This window comes from Carettochelys insculpta, chromosome 3 (genome assembly GCF_033958435.1).
Source record: "Carettochelys insculpta isolate YL-2023 chromosome 3, ASM3395843v1, whole genome shotgun sequence".
NCBI classification, from domain to species: Eukaryota; Metazoa; Chordata; order Testudines; family Carettochelyidae; genus Carettochelys; species Carettochelys insculpta.
In genome coordinates, this window is record NC_134139.1 from 133830926 (window position 1) to 133851082 (window position 20157).

A 20157-nucleotide genomic window follows, 5' to 3' on the forward strand; every position below is an offset into this window, starting at 1 on the left:
ACTTTCCTAGTTAAACAAAATGATTTATTCGGTGATGAGCTTCTGTGGGACAGACCCAATTCATCAGATCATTCTCATTTCCAATACAGACTGACATAAGTACAGAGGATCAAGATCAAAGGCACATTCTCGTGCACTTCCAGCAACATTGTATGTGCCATTATGTGCCAACAGTATCCTACCACTATATACATTGGACAAACTGGACAAAACCTTCACCAAAGAATAAATGGACACAGAGCAGACATCAAGAAACTCAATACACATAAACTGGTCAGTGAACACTTCAATGGAGTGGGCCATTCTGTTAAAGACCTGAGAATTTGTGTCCTAGAGCAAAAAGAATTTAAAAACAGATTAAAGCAAGAAATTTGTGATTTGGAATTCATATTCAAATTCGACACATTAACACATGGTGGCCGCGTCTACACGTTCCGGCTACTTCGAAGTATCGGCGCCTACTTCGAAATAGTGCCCGTCACGGCTACACGCGTTGGGCGCTATTTTGAAGTTAACATCGACGTAAGGCGGTGAGACGTCAAAGTCGCTACCCCCTTCAGGAGATGGGAATAGCGCCCTACTTCGACGTTGAACGTCGAAGTAGGGAATGTGCAGTCGTTGTGCGTCCCGCAACATCGAAATAGTGGGGTCCGCCATGGCGGCCATCAGCTGAGGGGTTGAGAGACGCTCTGCCCAGCCCCTGAGCTCGATGGTCGCCGCGTGCAGCAGCCCCTTAAAGCTCCCCGCCCCCTGTCTTCCTGTGCAGGAAGCTGAGAGAGCGTGCAGGCGGCAGCACAGCCACGCGGCCAGCCTGCCCGCTCTTCTGCAGCCAGACAAACCCCCCAGCGCTGCGATGGCCGCCCCCCAGCCCCCTAAGTGCCCCCAGGGCAACTCCCCCAAGGGGAGCCAGGGCTCACAGGCTGGCAGCCAGGCCGGGAAGCAGCAGCGGGGCCCCTCCTGGGCGGAGGCCGAGCTTTGGGACCTGCTGGGGCTCTGGAGTGAGGAGGAGGTGCTCCAGGTAATGGGGAGCAAGAGGCGGAACAAGGACACGTTCGCTCAGCTGGCTGAGGGCCTGGCTGCCTGGGGTCACTCTGCCCGCACTCCGGATCATGTATGCAGTAAAGTGAAGGAGCTGCGGCAGAGTTACGCCCGGGCCCGGGATGGGGCCGGCCGATCTGGGGCTGCCCCCGTCACTTGCCCCTTTTACAGGGAGCTCAGGGCCATCCTGGGCCCCCGGCACACCTCCTCCCCTCTGGCCACTCTTGATACCTTGGCCGACAAGCCCCAGCAGGCCCCAGAGGCGGAGTCCGCCCCGGAGGCAAGCCCCGCACCCCGGGTGCCCCCCCAGGAGCCCACCCCCGGGGCACTGGAGGAGGAGGAGGGGGAGTCCTCCTCCAGCGACGCCGGGCTCTGGATCCACATCCCATCCCAGAGCTCCAGCAGGGCATCCGCCCACCGGGTGTCCCCCGACCGTGGGAGCGGACCATCAGGTATGTACCCCCCCGGTGCGTACCCCTGGGGTTGAGGGGCGGGGGTAATAGATATGACCAGGGCCCTCCACATGCCCAGATGACCATGGCCCCAAGGACAGCAGTGGCATGTCCCTCAGAAGAGTGCATCAGCCCCTGCCCCCCAGCACGACAGTGCCATGTCCCATCTCCGGGGCTGGGGGGAGCGGAAGGGACACCCATCATCATCAGCAGCAGCATCTCCCGGTGATGGGGATGGGGAACCAGCAGCAGAGGGGTGGGGGACAAGGGCCATGGCTCGGGGCCCACACTAACGGCTGTCTCCACTCTTCTTTCCCCCCTCCTGTGTTCTGCAGCTGCACCATCGGAAGGACCGGAGAGCGCCGGTGAGGTGTCAGTGGTCCCGGACAGCCCACCGGGGCCATCACTCCAGGCCAGCCCCTCGGTGGAGGACCGACCAGCCCCATGGCAGGGACGACGGCAGACCCAGCACGACCACCGGACGGCAACGGACCCCCAGCTGCTGGCCATCCATCATCGGCAGCTGGAGGTTGCCGAGCAGCGGCTGCAGGTGGAGGAGCGGCACCTCCAACTCCAGGAGCGGACGCTGGGCTGGCGCCAGGAGGCATGGGGGGCCTTTATGTGGACATTCGACCATATCGCGGACTACCTGGCCCCCCATGCCGTGCCGACTGCCGCTGTGCCCGCCCTGCCTGCTCCACCCGCTGCGCCATCCACTGCGCCATCTGCCATCGCACCGCCACCGAGGGGGACCTGGGGCCAGCTGACACCCGCCGGCCATATCTACCGGTCTGCCCGGCCCCCAGCCAGCCCCGGCCAGGGCTGAGGCCGAGGCATGGGTTGCGGCCGCCCACCCCCAGCGCTGGACATTAGGGGGTGTGGGGCCCAGGACGTGGCCCCCCCCCTTGTCTATATTTCCCTCAGTTTAATGTTCTTTTGTAAATAGTTTCTATATTAGACCCCTGTTGTTATGCTTATCCCTGCCCCCCCATGTACATAGTTCTCCCCTTCCTTGTCTTCCCCTTTCATCTTATCTTATTTATAATACATATATATAATTTTGATTTTGCCTGTAAATAGTTAGTCATGATAATAATAATAAGAGTTCTACAGATATTTGATTTGACGAACAAATGTCTGCTTTTATTTACAAGAAAAGTGGGGGGGGTGCTCTTGGGTGCTCTGTGGTGTGGGCGTAGGGGCAGGGAGTGTTGTGGAGGATGGGGGGGTGCTGTGGGGGGGATCTGCCAGCGTTCACCCCGCGGCCTCGTCGAACTGGACCCGTAGGGCCTCCCGGACCCGGGTCCCTTCGGGGTCCACCTGGCGACTGGGGGCAGCGGGTGGCTGCACATCGGCCCTGCCGGCCTCCACAGCCCAGCCCTGAAAGAATGCCTCCCCCTTGCTCTCCACCAGGTTGTGGAGGGCACTGCACGCGCCCACAATCTGGGGGATGTTGGTGGGGCCTGCATCAAGGCGGGTGAGGAGACACCTCCAGCGCCCTTTGAGGCGGCCAAATGTGCGCTCCACCACCTGGCACGCGTGGTTCAGGCACATGTTGAAGTGCTCCCGGCTGGCTGACAGGTGGCTCGTGTATGGGTACATGAGCCAGAGCCGGAGCGGGTATGCCGCATCTGCGATGACGCTGAGGGGCATGGTGGTGTCCCCCACAGGGATCTCCCGCTGGGGGATGTAGGTCCCCGCCTCCAGCCAGCGGCACAGGCCCGAGTTCCGGAATACCCGGGCGTCGTGGGTGCTGCCAGGCCAGCCCACATAAATGTCCAAGAAACAGCCCCGGCTGTCCACCAAAGCCTGGAGGACCACAGAATGGTAGCCCTTCCTGTTTAAGTAGCATCCCCCACTGTGCGCCGGGGCACGGATGGGGGAGTGGGTCCCATCCAGAGCCCCGAAGCAATTGGGGAAGCCCAGGGTGGCAAAGCCTGCAATGGCGGCATCCGGGTCCCCAAGCCTCATGAGCCTGTGGAGGAGCAGGGTGTTGATGGCGCAGACGACCTGCAGGGGAAGCACATGGGAGAGCACCAATGAGGGGTGTGCAGGGTGTGTGTGGCCCTCCCCTGCCAGGGCTCCCCACCCCTGCCAGGGCTGCCCTCCCTTCCCCTCCCCCCCCGCACCTGCCAGGGCTGCCTCCCCCTCCCCCCGTGGGCCCTCTTACCTCCATGAGGACAGCCCCGACGGTGGCCTTGCCGATGCCAAACTGCTGCCCCACGGATCGGTAGCTGTCTGGAGTGGCCAGCTTCCAGACAGCGATGCCGACCCATTTCTCCACACGGAGGGCACGCCGCATGAAGGTGTCCTGGTGCCTCAGTGCAGGGTGAGCCACTGGCATAGCTCCAGAAATGTCTGCCGGCTCATGCGAAAGTTCTGGAGCCAGCGGTCGTCGTCCCACTCTCCGAGCACCAGCCGCTCCCACCAGTCGGTGCTGGTGGGGTAGCTCCACAGCAGGCAGCGTATGAGGGCGGGGGGGGGGGGCGGGGTGCTGCAGGGTTGGGGGTTGCGTCCTCCTCCCCTGAGGGCAGCTCCTCCTCTGTGGCAAGGATGTGCTCAGCTGCCTCCTGCATGGCATGGAGCAGGGCGAGCACTGCTCCTACAGGGACGGCTGGATGGACCTCTGGCGGCTGCTGCTGCTGGGGGTCCATGACTGCGTCGCTCGAGGTGTGCGTGCCTATGGCTCTGCAGACCGCATGCTGTACAGGCTGAGTGTGTCTGGGAGGGGCCCTTTAAGGGAGTGGCTAACTGTTGCCCCGGAAGCGCTAGTCTGCCCTGTGACTCTGTCTGCAGCTGTTCCTGGCACCCTTGTTTCGATGTGTGCTACTTTGGCATGTAGACGTTCCCTCGCAGCACCTATTTCAATGTGGTGTTGCCCAATGTCGACGTTGAACATCGACGGCACCAGCCCTGGAGGATGTGTAGATGTTATTCATCGAAATAGCCTATTTCGATGTAGCGTACACGTGTAGACGTAGCCGGTGTGAACAGAGACATTAATTACGTCGCACATTACTGGAACTGCTTCCCTTCTTTTGATGCTTGTAATTATCTCAAGCAGGGTGATTAACATCCCCCCGCCCCTCGTCCCCCTCCTTCAGTCCTATGTATTTGATTTGTCGGTTTTTATTGCAATTTTCTTTTTTGGTCCTATGTACTTGCAAATGTCGGTGTGTATTGGAAATGAGATTGATCTGATGAAGTGGGTCTGTCCCACGAAAGCTCATCACTGAATAAATCATTTTGTTGTTCTTTAAAGTTCTACATTTCTGCAGTTTTGTTTTGTTCAAGTACAGACTAACATGGGTACCTCTCTGTTTCCTAGTTAAAGTTTACTCAAACAATAAAGAAAACAGCATGGTGTCTGGTGGTAAAACAAAGTGCCTGCTGTTTCATCTCATCTGTTTTCTAAAATGCAGATTTTTCTTGTCTCTTGTCTTAAGAGTCTGTTTACAATTGAGATGTGCACACATTTCTGTTTTAAAACAGATCTGTTTAACAACTTCACCTGATTTGAGGCTTTGTAATATTGAGCATGTGTTAATAACATTCTATGAGGTTACTTTATACCTTTACACATAATGTTGCTATATATGTTTCATCATGACTAGCAAGTTACATAAGAATGGCCATACTGGGTCACACCAAAGTTCACTTAGTCTAGTATCCCATCTTCTAGCAGTAGCCAGTGCTGGAGTGAACAGAACAGGTGATCATCAAACGATCCATCCTTTGTCATTCCCAGTCCTGACAAACAGAGGTTTGGGACATCATCTCTGTCCATCTTGGCTAATAGCCATTAATGGGCCTATCCTTCATGGATGTATCTAGTTCTTTTTTAGCCTGTATAAAAGTCCTTGCCTTCATAACGTCCTCTGGCAGGGAGTTCCACAGGTTGGCTGTACCTCGTGTGAAGTTATTTGTTTTCAAATGACACAGTTACAAGGGATATTTTGTACAAAGATTATTAGTAGGTGTGCAGGGTGTGGATGCATTCAGTCACAATAATCTACCAGGTTTTAGATGTCCGTATTTGAAAGATGCTGCTGCCTTCCATTCTTGAGGTGTTGTAACAGCTCTGTGGACATTAGCTTGAAGGAGAATAGAAGAATTTATCCATGTTTATCTGAAAATTTCCTTTCTTTGAGTAATAAAATCCATAGGCACAGCTTGCCTTGAAGACGAATGGATCATTCAGAATACAGGTGGAAATTGGCATCCAAGGATTTAAGTTTAGTGTTATTAGACTTTATTATGCTCTTTTGCAGTAAGAGAGATTCTGTGTTTAACACAATCCAGAATTATAAATAGTAGATTTGAATCAACCTGTGTAAAGTACAGGTTGAACCTCTCTAATCTGGAACTCTCTCGTCTGGCAATATCTGTAATTGGACATAAATTTTGTTAGCCAGATGAACATTTATCATGGATGTGGCGGAGTTTCCTGTAGACCTATAAAGTTTTACAGCCACCAGTGCTGGCTGTCAGTGTTCTGTGCTCTTATTTAGCAGTAATTTACCCCTAAAGTCTTCTAATTGCCCAGTAAGGCGTGGAAGTTTTCGTAATGGTGCTAGACAATATTAACCTCCCGTGGTCCATCAGATTCTCTCATTTGGGCATCAGTCAGGTCCTGAGGGTACCTAGAGAGGTTCACACTGTAATGTCAATGAGAAAGGAACATCAGGAGGTAGGGTATGTTCCCCAATGCCACTGACTGACCGTTGTGGTTCTGCTGCCAGGCTGAAAGCAGGCTTAAGTACCCATTGTAACATATCTATTGAGCTCATTATTGATTAAAGAAAATTTGGATAAATGTGCCTTCCTATTCTGGATTTTAATTCTATAAAATAAAATTTCCAGGCCTTGTTTGCACTGAGTAATTTTATTTTAGTGGAAGTCCTGCTTACATTTTATTTTCAGTTTAGCAAGACAAGTTAATTTTTAAGTATTAGTATGAGTAAACAGTGTTTTGATTTTCTAAACATTCAGAAGTAATTATCAGCACACACTTGTTATGCATTAAGTGCTGTTAGCTTCTATCAGAAAAGGAGCCCAGTTACTACAGAGTCAGTTTCAAGTCTCTGAGACCACTGTGACAAATGATACTCAAGTGTTTAAGACCTTTGACACCAGGACCAGGATAATCATAGGTGGGAGGGAGCTGCAACAGGCAAAAGTTCACTGCGTTTGTATATAGGGTGCTCAGAATGCTCCTGATATCGTGCCGTAGGAAACAGCAGCAGTAGCTGTTGTTGGATTCCTTCCCTGTGATCAATCTACTTGCTTAATCAAGCAGAAAGAGCAAGAGTGGTGTGAGGTTGCAGCTGTGACTGTAGCACTTACAAAACTCCTCCCTGTAGCATGGAAAACAAAACAAAAAGGCAGTCCTGTGGCACTTTAAAGACTAACGAAGTAATTTATTAAGTGATGAGCTTTCCTTGGGCAGACCCACTGCTTCAGATCTGGAGATAGTGCTGTACAGGAAATGGTGCTGAAAGTGAAAGTGGCATGGAGTATGCGGAATACTCTTAAAGAGCAAACTTCCATTCCCAGGCCTGTCGACAAGGGTGAGAAGCACTGCAGGCTTGTCAAGAATAAGGTTTCTTTTCTTTCTCTAGACTACTTCATGGGACTAGGTTTGGTGCTGATGATGTTGCCATCATTGAAGGAAGAGCGTGAGAGTGGGTGTATGAATGGGAATTCATGCATATCCTGGTATTCCACCTGTTGGGTCAATGTAGTAGCAAGGATGGATAAAAATGTTCAAAAATACCTGTTGCATAAAAGAAAAAAATCAAGACATTTACAAATTATCAAAGATGGCCTCAAGTTTATATTTTTAAATTCTTCATAATATTGCACCAATGAGGAGGACTCTACCAAATTCATGGCTGTGAAAAAGTTTCCACAAACCATGAATTCTGATATTTTGATATACATTCAATAGGGGAGGCCAGTGTTTCTCAAACTGGAGGCCCTGACCGGTGTTGCCTCTCATTTTTTTTTCCATCTCCCTCTATTTTTTTTCTTCCGTCCATGGGTGTAATAAATTTTGTTGTGTGCAACAAGGAATGTGTGAACGTGCATCACCAATAGAAACACATGGTGCCTACTGTGAGTGGCTGTGAGTGCTCTGCCAATTGGCTGGGCAGTACCTGAATCTGTCTTGGGTGGATGCCCAAGAGCTCAGCTTTCAGGGAACACTGGTCCTGACCCAAAAGGGGGTTGCTGTCTTCAGAGCTGGATGGCCAGAGATAGTGGCTGTTGGTCAAGGGCTCAGCTGTGTGAGCAGCAGAATAAAAGTAAGGGTGGCCATGCCATACCATGAAACCCTTACTTCTGTGCTACTGCTGATGGAAGCATTGGGTTCAGAGCTGGGCTTCCAGCCACCGTCTGCTGTTCTTTGGCTTCCTAGCTTTAAAGACAGCAGTGCAGAAGTAAAGGTGCTATACATGACTTCCTTAAAATGGTCTTATGATCCTCCACAAACGTTTTTGGGTCAGGATCCCCTACAACTACACCACCATAAAATTGCAGATTTAAATATCTGAAATGTTGAAATTTACTATTTTTAAAATCCTGTTACCATGAAATTGTCTACAATGGGCCATTAATTTGGTAGGGCCTGACAAAAGAGGCATTTCCCAATGAATGAGTTAGAAGAGAATTTCTTGCTTATCTGTTCAGAAAGTCAACAAAATAGAATTTGAAGACTTTAAAATTACTACTACTAACTGGATTATTAACTGTTCCTATTCCTATCTTCTGCGGCGTGTCGGGTTTTTTTAAGGTTGCTTGTGGGTAGGAGAATTAGAAGTTTTGTCCAAGTATTTGTATGGATTCATGTTACCATCTGTTCTCTACTGAGTATATTCGTACTAGTATACGAAGTTGACAGGCTTATTCTCCTTTTTGCCACACTTGTGTAAATTGTAATATGTTACAGGGATTTGTATATTTGTGTTAGAGCACACACGTATGTTCGTGAACACATATCCAGTTCCCTCAGTCAGTAGTGCAACAGAAGTACAGGAAATGTATTATACTATTTTAGGAGCCTATTAATGTTTTTCTTTTTCAGATATTTAATAAAAGTCTGGAAAGTAAAGCAGGCTTAACTGGCCTCTCAACCATGTTTCTAGCTTACTACATATTTTTGCCAAAGTAGCATATTGTACGTAAGTTCAGAACTTACAAATAGTTGTGTTAATAATGTGTCAATTGCTGTATTATGTGCGATTGTTCTTTTGTAGGTGGGAAGTCCTTTGGTCAGATGCACCTACCAAGGTGAATTCTCCTCAGGCTCGCCAATTCACACCTTGTATTAAACAGATCGACTTTCCCACAAATCTAATTAGATTGGAAGTAAATAGTTCACTTCAGGATTATTACACTGAATTAGATGCAGTAGTGCTACATGGTGTGAAAGAGAGACCAGTACTTTCACTTAAAACTTCAATGATACATATAAATGATTTGGATGAAGAGGAGGATGAAGAAAAGAATGGCTCTGAAATGGACAATCTTAATAAACAGTTCAGTCTTGCAGCCCTCAGGGAATGGACAACTAATGGGTATTTTGATAAACTGCCTTATGAGGTAAGGGAAAAATTTTTATTATGCTAAAATGGAATTGTCTTAACCAGAATGCTATATAGTTACTGATCCAAAGCTACGGGTTTTTTCTTTACTGGTTATGAAGTTCATTGCATTCTGGCTATGAATGTCTGATTCACAAAACAATAGTATAGTTATTTCTCAGTAGCTGTAAAAATAGTTAATTAATTTGCCGAGATTAGCCCATCAATGTTTAGGTATTTCCATAATGATGGTACAATTATTTCTCATTAACGATACTGACAGCATGTACATTTCAATGTGGCTTCTACAAGCCATCAGTTCTGCCTCTTTAACTCAGATATTTTTAAATCTTTTTTATCTATTTTAATGCTTTCATTTGAAAAAATAAGAGTTCCAAATTTTATACAAAAGAGAAGAATAAAAATCAAGCTACTGAAATAAAAACAATTTAAACCTTTCATCTTTCCCATTGTCCCTGTCCACATTGGGCATCAGAGCTCTTGTCCCTAAAATAATTGCCATACAACCTGTGTGTGTTGGGGAAAATCTCAACATCTTCCATCCAATTCAGTGTGGAAACACAACACAAAACAAACTAAAGCAGTGATCTCCAACCTTTGGCATATTATCCTGGTCTAAAAGAACAATAAACATTTTCAGGCTCTTGCAATAGACATATAGCAGTTGAATTTTATATAAATATTGTTACTCCTAATATCACAAATGCACAAAGCCAAGGCAAAACATCTTATTGTTTTGAGGGTACTCTGGGACACCATCTGTCCAAAAAATCTTATCGTGTTTTACTGTATTGATTATTTGTTTAGTCATTTAAAGAAAATATGGGTTGCACCTCCCTGGTCTGTTGTGGTTGGGACCTGACAGGTCCTGGATGACAGAATTTACCAGATAAAGGGAGGTCCAGGACTTCTGCCCCAGGCAGTCCCGGCCTCCTGCTTCTCAGGGGCTACAGCCACATTAGCAAGTTTTGCCAGTAAAACCCAGTGTTGCTGACAACACCCCAGTGTTGCTGACAAAACTGGTGGAACAACCGCAGACGAAATGTGTTTTGTTGACAGTATGTCAATTAAAAGTTGGCACTACAGCCAACAACCTTCTGCCTCTCCCAGATAAGGAAGATGCAGATCTCCCCCAGTGTGTGTTTCTTCTTCTAAACTTCCACTCTCAGATTTCATAATTTCTACGGTCACCTAACTTAATATGCAAATAGACATATTATGAGATATATAGCACACACATGATCAAACAAGGAGACAGATGTCTGTTGCCTTCTGCCTGAAAGGAAAGTTTATGTGGTATTTCACCTCCTGGTAATGTGTCTTAACTCCAACACCTTGAAAAACATAATTTTCGATATAAATACACGACACTTTAAATATTATTGGTACACACATTTCACAATGATTATGACCACCAGTGGCATATTGGCCCTCAGTAGAGACCTCACATGCCATCCTTTGAACTATTATGCAGATATCCAATCCAGGGATCCCTTTAAAACTGTGCTTCCATTCTGCCTGTTGACACCAGGAAGCTCCTGGGTCATAAGAGAAGTCACAGGGCCCTGACTTTCCTTTCAAGACTCTTGATTATTTGATTTCTGTCTCACTGACAGGAAGATTCCTTTAGAAAGGTCCCCTCCCCCTCCTCCTTTTGTATGTTTCATTCTTTAGGTTTAGAAAAGGCACTGAAAATTTTGCAGTATATATTTACATATTGATCAAAGCCTGCATCCTGAGGCACATGGATAATGGATATTGCTTGGGCAACTTGAGTAAAGAGAGGCATCAGTGGACAAATTCTGCAGAGCAATCAGTTGACACTCTTCTCTACGCATTTATTAGCAAATGCACATACCTTCAAAGCTAAAACCTTTAGGTACATGGTACTTTGGGCTCTTGTGTTCCCTCTTAAGAAGCCATTTGCTATAAGGGAGCTGGTATATACTATCTGGCCTTCCTGTCTTTTTCATTAGTGATTCTAGTACTTTTCCTGATAGCTCCCTTTTTCACAGCTTGAGAGTTTGCCGAAGTATTGCTGGGACAGGCCTGGTCATGGGAATGGACCATTATAATTCCATTTATCTGATTTCTTTTTGGCAACACAAACTCCCATCCAGAGGAACTTCCTTCTCGATAAGATGTTAATGTAGAAGCATACACATTTTCTTTTAGGTTGAAAGGAATCAGATTGGAGAAATTGGAGGAGATTGGAAGAAACCTGAAAAATTTGATTGGTCCCTACACCAAATTGTCTGGCCCAGGAGAAGGGAAGAACCCAGAGTGTATGCAAACTTGACTCAGTCATAGAAAAGAAATTATTGGTTAAATGAAGTTGTAATTTGCATTTTCTCATCTTAAAATGCTATTGCTGAACAAATGTACTCTAGATAACCACTAAATTTACTTACAGTGCTTACAGTATTGCTATGATGATATATTCCACATATTGAAGAGCTAAAAATTAGTGTAATGGGAAATCAGTTCTCACCTGTATGAACTAGTAGAGTCTCACCTGCTCCAGGGAGTTCAACTAACACTAACGTGACTTGATCGTCCACCTAAGGCTGGATATGAGTAGACAGTGTGCTCTTGTAGCCAAGAAGGCTAATGGCATACTAGGGTGCATCAGGAGGAGCATTTCAAGCAGATCTAGAGAAGTAGTTGTTCCCTTCTGTTTGGCACTGGTGAGGCCACATCTGGAATATTGTGTCCAGTTTTGGGGCCCCCAGTATAAAAAGGGTGTGGATGTGCTGGAGCAGGTTCAGTGGAGGGCAACAAAAATAATTAAGTGGCTAGGGCACAAACCCTATGAGGCTAGACTGAGGGATTTGGGCTTATTTAGTTTACAGAAGAGAAGACTTAGGGGTGATTTAATAGCAGCCTTCAAATTCTTGAAGGAGAGCTCTAGAGAGGAGGGTGAGAAACTGTTCTCAGTGGTGTCAGATGGCAGAACCAGGAATAATGGTCTGAAGTTAAAGAGGGAGAGGTGTAGGTTGGATATTAGGAAAAACTACTTCACAAGGAGGGTGGTGAAGCACTGGAATGCATTACCTAGAGAAGTGGTGGATTCTCCATCCCTCGAGGTTTTTAAGTCCCGGCTGGACAAGGTCCTGGCTGTGATGACTTCGTGGGGGTTGATCCTGCTTAAAGCAGGGGGCTGGACTCGAAGACCTCCTGAGGTCCCTTCCAGCCCTATGGCTCTATGATTAGTAGTAGTAGTAGTAGTAGTAGTAGTAGTAGTAGTAGGCATCCTTCAGTCTGCATAGACTATGGATCACGCCCTTAAAAGTTTAAATTGAAGACTTCATTTACAGCGTCTATTGTGACTATAAAGACCCACATGAGAGTGACAGTCCTTGCTGCATCTCTTGCAGATGTAGTGGGTGTCTGGCAAGTCCTTATTGTGCTTTCTGTGCGCTCGCTTCTCCTCTGCTAGCTGTCTGATCTTCAACTCGCCCTTCTGAAGGCCCTTGTGTAACCCCTGCCTCCATCTTCTGCGGTCGTCTGCTAGTTCTTCCCAGTTGTCCAGCTCGATGTCTACCTCTCTGAGGTCTCTCTTGCAGACATCTTTGTAACGCAGCTGGGGGCGTCCGGGGGGTCTTTTGCCAGAGGCTAGCTCACCATACAGGATGTCTTTTGGAATCCTTCCATCGTTCATCCTGTGGACGTGGCCAAGCCAGCGGAGCTGACGCTGCCTGAGGAGGGTGTGCATGGTTGGGATTCCAGCTTGCTCAAGGCCGGCTGTGTCGGTAACTCAGTCCTTCCATGATATTCCAAGGATGCGCCTGAGGCAGCGTAAGTGGAAGATGTTCAGCCTCTTTTCCTGGTGGGCATACAGGGTCCAAGTCTCGCTGCCATAAAGGAGGGTGCTGAGGATGCAGGCTCTGTAGACTTGCATTTTGGTGTGAGTGTACAGCTTGTTGTTATTCCACACTCTCTTGCTGAGTCTGGACAGAGTTGTGGCCTGTTCAAGCTGCTCCACAAGATAGGCTGTCCTCCACGGTTACTCAAGATGATCCAGTCATTCCACGAAGACATGAGAAGAACCATCCAATATGACAGCACATTATCGGATGCTTTCAGAATCAGGAGTGGCGTCAAACAAGGATGCGTGCTTGCCCCGACATTGTTTGGGATCTTCTTTGCACTCCTCCTGAAGCATGCCTTTGGATCTTCAACAGAGGGCATCTTGCTGCACACAAGATCTGATGGGAAACTGTTTAACCTTGCAAGGCTGAAAGCTAAGACTAAGGTGCGAGAAGTCCTCATCAGAGACATGCTGTTCGCAGACGATGCTGCTGTAGTGTCTCACACAGAAGACCAGCTTCAAAAACTGCTGGATCAGTTCTCCAAAGCGTGCAAGGACTTTGGGCTTACCATCAACCTAAAGAAGACGAATGTACTCGGTCAGGATGTTGCTGAATCCCCATCAATCAGCATTGACAACTATACGTTAGAGGTTGTCCATGAGTTCGTTTACCTCGGGTCCACCATCACTGACACCCTGTTGTTGGACACTGAGCTAAATAGGAGGATCGGAAAAGCGGCTCTATGATTCTAAGCCCCAAATCCAACTCAAAATGTCACAAAGTTTGATGAATCAGGGTTTTGGTAGGGAAAGGGTATCAAAAAGAAGATAGTAACATACATAAATATATGTACTGGCAAAACAAAAAGCAGTCAAGTAGCACTTTAAAGACTAGCAAAATAGTTTATTAGGTGAGCTTTCGTGGGGCAGACCCACTTCTTCAGACCATAGCCAGACCAGAACAGACTCAATATTTAAGACACAGAGAACCAAAAACAGTAAGCAAGGAGGACAAATCAGAAAAAGATAATCAAGGTGAGCAAATCAGAGAGCGGAGGGGTGGGGGGAAGGTCAAGAATGAGATTGAGCCAAGTATGCAGACGAGCCCCTATAGTGACTCAGAAAGTTCCCATCACGATTTAAACCACGTGTTAATGTGTCGAATTTGAATATAAAAGTCAGCTCGTCCACTTCTCTCTCTAAAACGGTGTGATAATGTCTCTTCAGTAACACACATACCTTGAGGTCATTGACAGAATGCCCCATTCTATTAAAATGTTGACTAACTGGTTTGTGGATCTGGAGTGTTTTGATGTCTGTTTTGTGCCCGTTGACCCTTTGTCTAAGGGAGTTAGAAGTCTGTCCAATATACAAAGCATCTGGGCATTGTTGGCATGATGGCATATATGTGTGGTTGTAAGGAACTGAATGCTTGTACAAAGCTAATTGTTTTTATGGTAGAAATAAAAGGACAGCTGTGCAGCTAAGGAGTCTGAAAGTAAGCTTTCATGTTATACCTGAGTACTGAACTTAATAGTGGGCAAGAACCAGATGTTTCATTTTGCAGAGAATTTGTGACTTAGAAATGTCTTCCATTTTAAAACAGCACACACACAAAAGTTAGAATTTCATTTAACAGGAAATTTCAGGAGAAAAATTCATTTTGGGTTTATACAAATGTCCTTACTTCTTTCAAAATTGTAGTGTTCTTTATACATTTTAAAAAATGAAATAAAAATCAAAACATATTGTTCATTGAAGGTTAAATGGAGCAAAACCCCTTATTTCAATTTTTTGTTTCTAAACAAACTTTAATCAAAACTGGCACATTGTTTTAAATGTTTCACTTCCAGCAAACGTGTGTGTACTAGAAAATGTTGCAGTTATCTCTAAAATCATCTGCCTTTAGGGTTTGGTATCTGTTAATGTCAGCTGGAGATTTCTTTAATTGTTAGAGTGTGTACTGACAGAAAATGCATTCAATCAGTCTTTAATCACACAAAGTTGTTGTTGTGGCTGTTTGTGTGCTTTTGTCCTTTTAAATGGCTATTTATCCATATATATAAACACAGAGGGTGCTCTACACTATGAACTAATTTCGAAGTTAACTTTGAAGTTAAACACTACATTGAAGTAGCCAGCAGAGAGTCTGCACACATTTTCCCTTACTTCGAAGTTACCTTTGAAGTAGAGAGCCCAACTCCAAAGTCGTTACTCCATTCCAAGGAATGGCATAGTGCCCTACATTGAAGTTATTTTTGTAGTGTAGACTCAGCCAAAGAGAGAGAGGTTTACGAGTGAAACAGGATAGGGAAGGTGAGAGTAACTGAATGTGGGTATTATAAGGTGAGTAGCAGAGCTATCGGTGGGGGTGGGGGTGGGGTGGGACAAAAGGGACAGCTGCCACAGATTCTGATGAGTTTAAGGGGTCTCAGGCTCTTGGCCACTGTCACTGCTAGCTTGCAGCAGCCAGAACCCCAGTCTACTTAAATCACTCCTGAAGCCCCGTATGGCCTGGACTGGGCAGCATTAAAGAGCTGGCTGGGAGGGGCTAGCTTCCAGTTGCCCACCCACCTTACCGGGGACCTGGCAATTTTGTTGGCAGTCCTGGTGGGTAGTACAGCTGAGGAGTCACAAAGCAAGAGTGTGATTAGTCTAGGAAAAAAGAGTTAAAGTGGGAGTTGTACACTGATTGCTTTTATTTAGTTGGACTTCAGCCAGAACCATGAGGCCTGAGAGGTGTAGGGCTGAGACTGAGTATTGTTGAATTTTACAGCAGGGAAGAGGGTGATAAATCAGAGGAAGATCAGGTAACTGGGGAGATTGGAACTATTTGTATAGTGGGGGCGCTGAAAGTCACCGAACCAACTGTAAACCTTGCATGTGATAGAAACCATTTAAAGCCAGGGGATGTGGCAGCACCTTAGCTCTGGCACCTGTGGAGCAGGGTCTAAATGTCTGTTGGAAATGAGCCGCTCATGGACAAACAAATGCAGGGAAGGAGAGAAAGGGTGTCAGTTCAGTGTTGGACTAACTCAAACAGCAGATTTCGAAGGAAGCTGTGTAAATATACTGTTTACGTTTATATTACTTTTTAAATTAGTTTGAATAAGAAAGTTTCTTAATTGTTAGAAAGCTTCTGCTTTTTATATGCTGGGGTGCTTTCCCTCTGTTGCTCCATGTTATCAAACTGATGACATGGAGGATTCTTATTTAATTGTTAATATATAGTTTATTTGAGACACCACTTTAATTACAAGCTAATAATTTTATTTACAGTATATTTTCTTCCTGCTTGTTTGGATTCTATGATCTGTTTTTTTTAACAGCTCATTCAGTTGATTTTGAGTCACCTTACAATACCAGACCTGTGTAGACTAGCACAGACTTGTAAGCTCTTGTATCGGCATTGCTGTGATCCTCTACAATACATTCACCTCAGTTTACAACCTTACTGGACAAAGATAAACGATACATCTCTGGAATACCTACTGTCCCGCTGCACTCTTGTCCAGTGGCTAAATTTATCTTGGACAGGAAACAGAGGAGCCATTTCTGTTTCTGGATTTAGCAGGTCAGTGGTCAGTGTCATTCTGAGCTGCCATTCAGTAGTTTTGTCATTAAATTTTTAAAAGCCATTAAACCTCATGCTTGTATCAAAAGGTACCCATGTGCTTCTTTGTGTTTGAAAATGAAGGGAAGGATTTTTCAGTACAGGAAATGATGCACTTTAATGTATTCTTCAGTTAAAACAAAAAGATTACATGCAGCAAGAAAAGCCAGTTAAATGTGATATATAAGGATCTTCCCATCTATTCTTCAGGTAAAACAATAAGCTTGCACACAACAACAGAAGGCAGTTTAATGTGATAGATATATAAGTACATGTAGAAAAATTTCTTTTAATAAGAACTCATGTTAACTTTCTTCTGGGATATTGAGACTCTTATTAAAATTGTGCCACAAAAGTATTTCGCAAATAACACAATTCAGAATTCCACTTGGTATAAATGAAGCCATTAAATGTCAGTATTCTGGAACATAAAGGATAATGGATGATAATGAAATGAGAAGATTTCTAACTGTATGCCGTATGAAAGAACTATCAAAAACAGCCCAACAGCTTTTTTTAAGGACAGACTTGATAAAGCTCTGACTGGAATGATTTAGTTGGTGGTTTGAATAGATAACCACTTGAGGACTCTTCCAACCCTGATCTGTGATTCCATGTAAGTTACCACGGCACAAACATATATAACTGAAGGTCCATTTCCAGTGAATTGATAAACTCTGAACTCTAGTGACTAGTTCTGAGCTAGTAAGTAACATATTGGATATTTTCAGATTATTCTTAAAGCCAGGATTCAGCAAACTGCTTCATATTGGGGATGAGTCCCTGAGCCTTATGAAGAGCCCCATAAAAGTAAATGAGTCTGTGGGTGTGCGGAGGAGTGGACCCACATGGAGCAGTTTGCAGGAGAGGGACCCTAACTAATCATTGGTGTTTAGTGTAAATTAAAATATCAAAAAATATTTAAGCATATAGTCCTGTAGGAAACAGGCATTTTGCACATGTACCCTGCTCCGAAACTGGAAAATGACTATGTAGTAATTCATTGAAAACAACTAAAATGCAACCACCACATTTCTGGCTTGCTAACATGTATCATTTCCCACTTTTTTGCTCATATGTGTTAAATGGTATCTAGCGGGGCACTCCACTGTAAATCCATGGTGGGCAACGTGTGGCCCAAGGGCCACATGAGACCTACTGGAATTCTGTGTTTGGCTGGTGGAGATTTTGTTTGTTGTCAACCACTTGCAGGGTTGTCAGATTTTGTCAGATTCTGTCCACGTAGGTATTTTCCTACTAGTATTACTCAAGTGACATTCACTTAAATCAAGGGCATGTGAAACAAGGTATGTACTAATTGCACACGTTGATCAAGAGCCATGCACTTCCTGTGCATCCAATCAAAGCACTGTTATAGTTCAATCTGAATGCCCAGCAAATTCTAAGTATACATAGTTTAGCAAAACTATCCTATCCCAGGAGACCATCTTGATCACAACAGTCTTGAGGCCCACTTGCTAGCCTAGGTTGTCCATAGCTTCTGTAAACCGAAGATCTGTATTTTAAAATTTAGGGAAGTAAAATGGAAAAATGAATAATTTAAGAAATCTGCCTAAAGCAAACACTGTATTTTCATGAGATGTTAGAACGATTCAGGCATATGAATGTCCTGAGGCAATGCTAATGGTAATTTAACTTCTTGATAATATCCATGAGGCTTATAGAGGAATATCATAACTGTTTCGCTTCAGAGTATTGCAGACAATAACTGAGCTCCTATAATTTGGATAGAAATAAAGAGGGGGGGGGGGGAACTGAAACGGAAAAAGAAGGCACAGCAGGCATTTAAAAAGTGAGATGAGTATTTGAATGTTCTTAGGTGTATTTATGCCAAAATGACTAGTGTAGCATAAACAAAATTATTAAATGATGTTGGAGACATGCTAGAGTAATTCACATAACTGGAGTGTCAGTGTAAATGGCTTAGGATATAAGCCAAACGGTCAAGTGATGCTGTGTAATATGTCATAACTGTACAAATTCTCTGAGGTGACAGGGAAAAAAATCCCAGTGGATTAAAAGGACAATATCAACTAAAAATTAAATTAAATTTTGAAAATAGGTTTCTTTATCTTGAGATGTTAGATAATTAAAGTAAAACCATGGAAATATCTAATTTACATGCAAGGCTTTATGCTCTCTTTACTTCTTAAATTTGTGTCTTAAACAATGAAAATCACTAAATTGAGCTATGCTTTCAGTTGTTAGTGTAGCATTGTTTTGTGTTTCATGTACTAAAATACCACACAGATAAGGGCAGCTGTAGTATTGTACCTGAAATTGCTTTTTTGAATCTGTCTTTAGGGCTGCACTAGCAAAATTAACGTAGCCCTTTTTGCAGCATATTTTGTGCTCTTCTTAACTTTGTCAAATGTAAACTCTAATGTATGGTTTCATTGGAGAACACCAAAACACCAAAAAGTATCTAAGATATGCAACATTGTTGCGTGAATGTTGGAATAAACGTAACTGTCAGAATATCCTCATTTTGGATGCTTGATCTCCAGCTTGACAGTGAAATGAACCGTGATTTTTAAGACTTTTTTCCATTAATAGATTCCCCTGAATCTGTTACAATCAACTTTTTAGCCTAACCATGATTATTGCTAGTTTACAGATTAATTTAACACTGTGTAAGTGATGCAGGTTTTCCATTTTCTGTACTTCAAAATATTCTTCAACTGTATCTACTTATTTTTACAGTATTCTAAAATTTCCACAGAAAACTATATTTTCCTCCCTTCTAATTTAAACAATACATGCTTTTTACAGGTTCATGAAAGTGTGTGGCTCTGAACTAGTGCGCCTTGAATTGGCTTGTGGCCATTTCCTCAACGAGACTTGTTTGGAGGTCATTGCTGAGATGTGTCCAAACCTTCAGGAATTAAATCTCTCTTCTTGTGATAAGCTGCCACCTCACGCTTTCAACCACATTGCCAAAGTGTGCAATCTTAAGCGTCTCATCCTTTATCGAACCAAAGTAGAGGTAGGAACAATTATTTTAACCTTTACAGGTATTTTGACTCCCTGTAAATGGTTTAATTTTTATCATATAAATAATGTACAAAGAGTGAAGTAAATATGTGTATATTATTTACCAGTATAGTTATTGTGTTTTTAAAAAATAGGAGAAATTTAATTTTTGGTCACTTTCTAATCCACATGCAAGACAGTTGGTCTTTCCTGATTTTTCCATACGAAAAAAATAGTGCCCTACTGATGTCTGAGTAACAACTCCCTGTTGTTACAAACTATATGGCAGCATTGGTAGTACATTTAAAAATGTCAGACTTTTAATTACAAACTGCAACTAAAAAAAAAGAGCAAATTGCTTTTTGTTATGTACAGTACCAAGTTTGTTTCATAATAAATTTGCTAATTACCAGAAATCACTTATCTAGACTGAGTTCGTAGTTAGTAAAGTTCTGTTGTATTTTTTTATTATGTCAGTATTTTAGGTATTGAACCTGAAGTATTTTTGGACAGAGCTTTCAAATAGGTAATATCTATTCCAGAACAGCCAAAAGCTGCTGACCTTTGGAACATACTTCAAAGGTCATTTTTTTTCCTTACAGTTTTTGGAGAGGAAGGTGGTAATCTGGTGCTATGCCTAGACTA

At 44.4% G+C, this 20157-nt stretch overlaps 1 protein-coding gene across 9 annotated transcripts in view; it reads left to right on the forward strand.

The window, feature by feature from the left end:
• The window catches only part of FBXL4 (F-box and leucine rich repeat protein 4), a 69447-nt gene that overhangs the window by 21267 nt on the left and 28023 nt on the right, over nucleotides 1-20157 (forward strand). For 8 of the 9 annotated variants that reach the window (XM_074990854.1, XM_074990848.1, XM_074990850.1 and 5 more), the window contains 3 exons: nucleotides 8747-9092; nucleotides 16235-16479; nucleotides 19312-19525. In XM_074990854.1, the coding sequence (XP_074846955.1) occupies nucleotides 8747-9092; nucleotides 16235-16479; nucleotides 19312-19525 (805 nt within the window). The remainder of the gene's footprint in view (nucleotides 1-8746; nucleotides 9093-16234; nucleotides 16480-19311; nucleotides 19526-20157) is intronic. The other variant, XM_074990855.1, reaches the window with a different exon arrangement.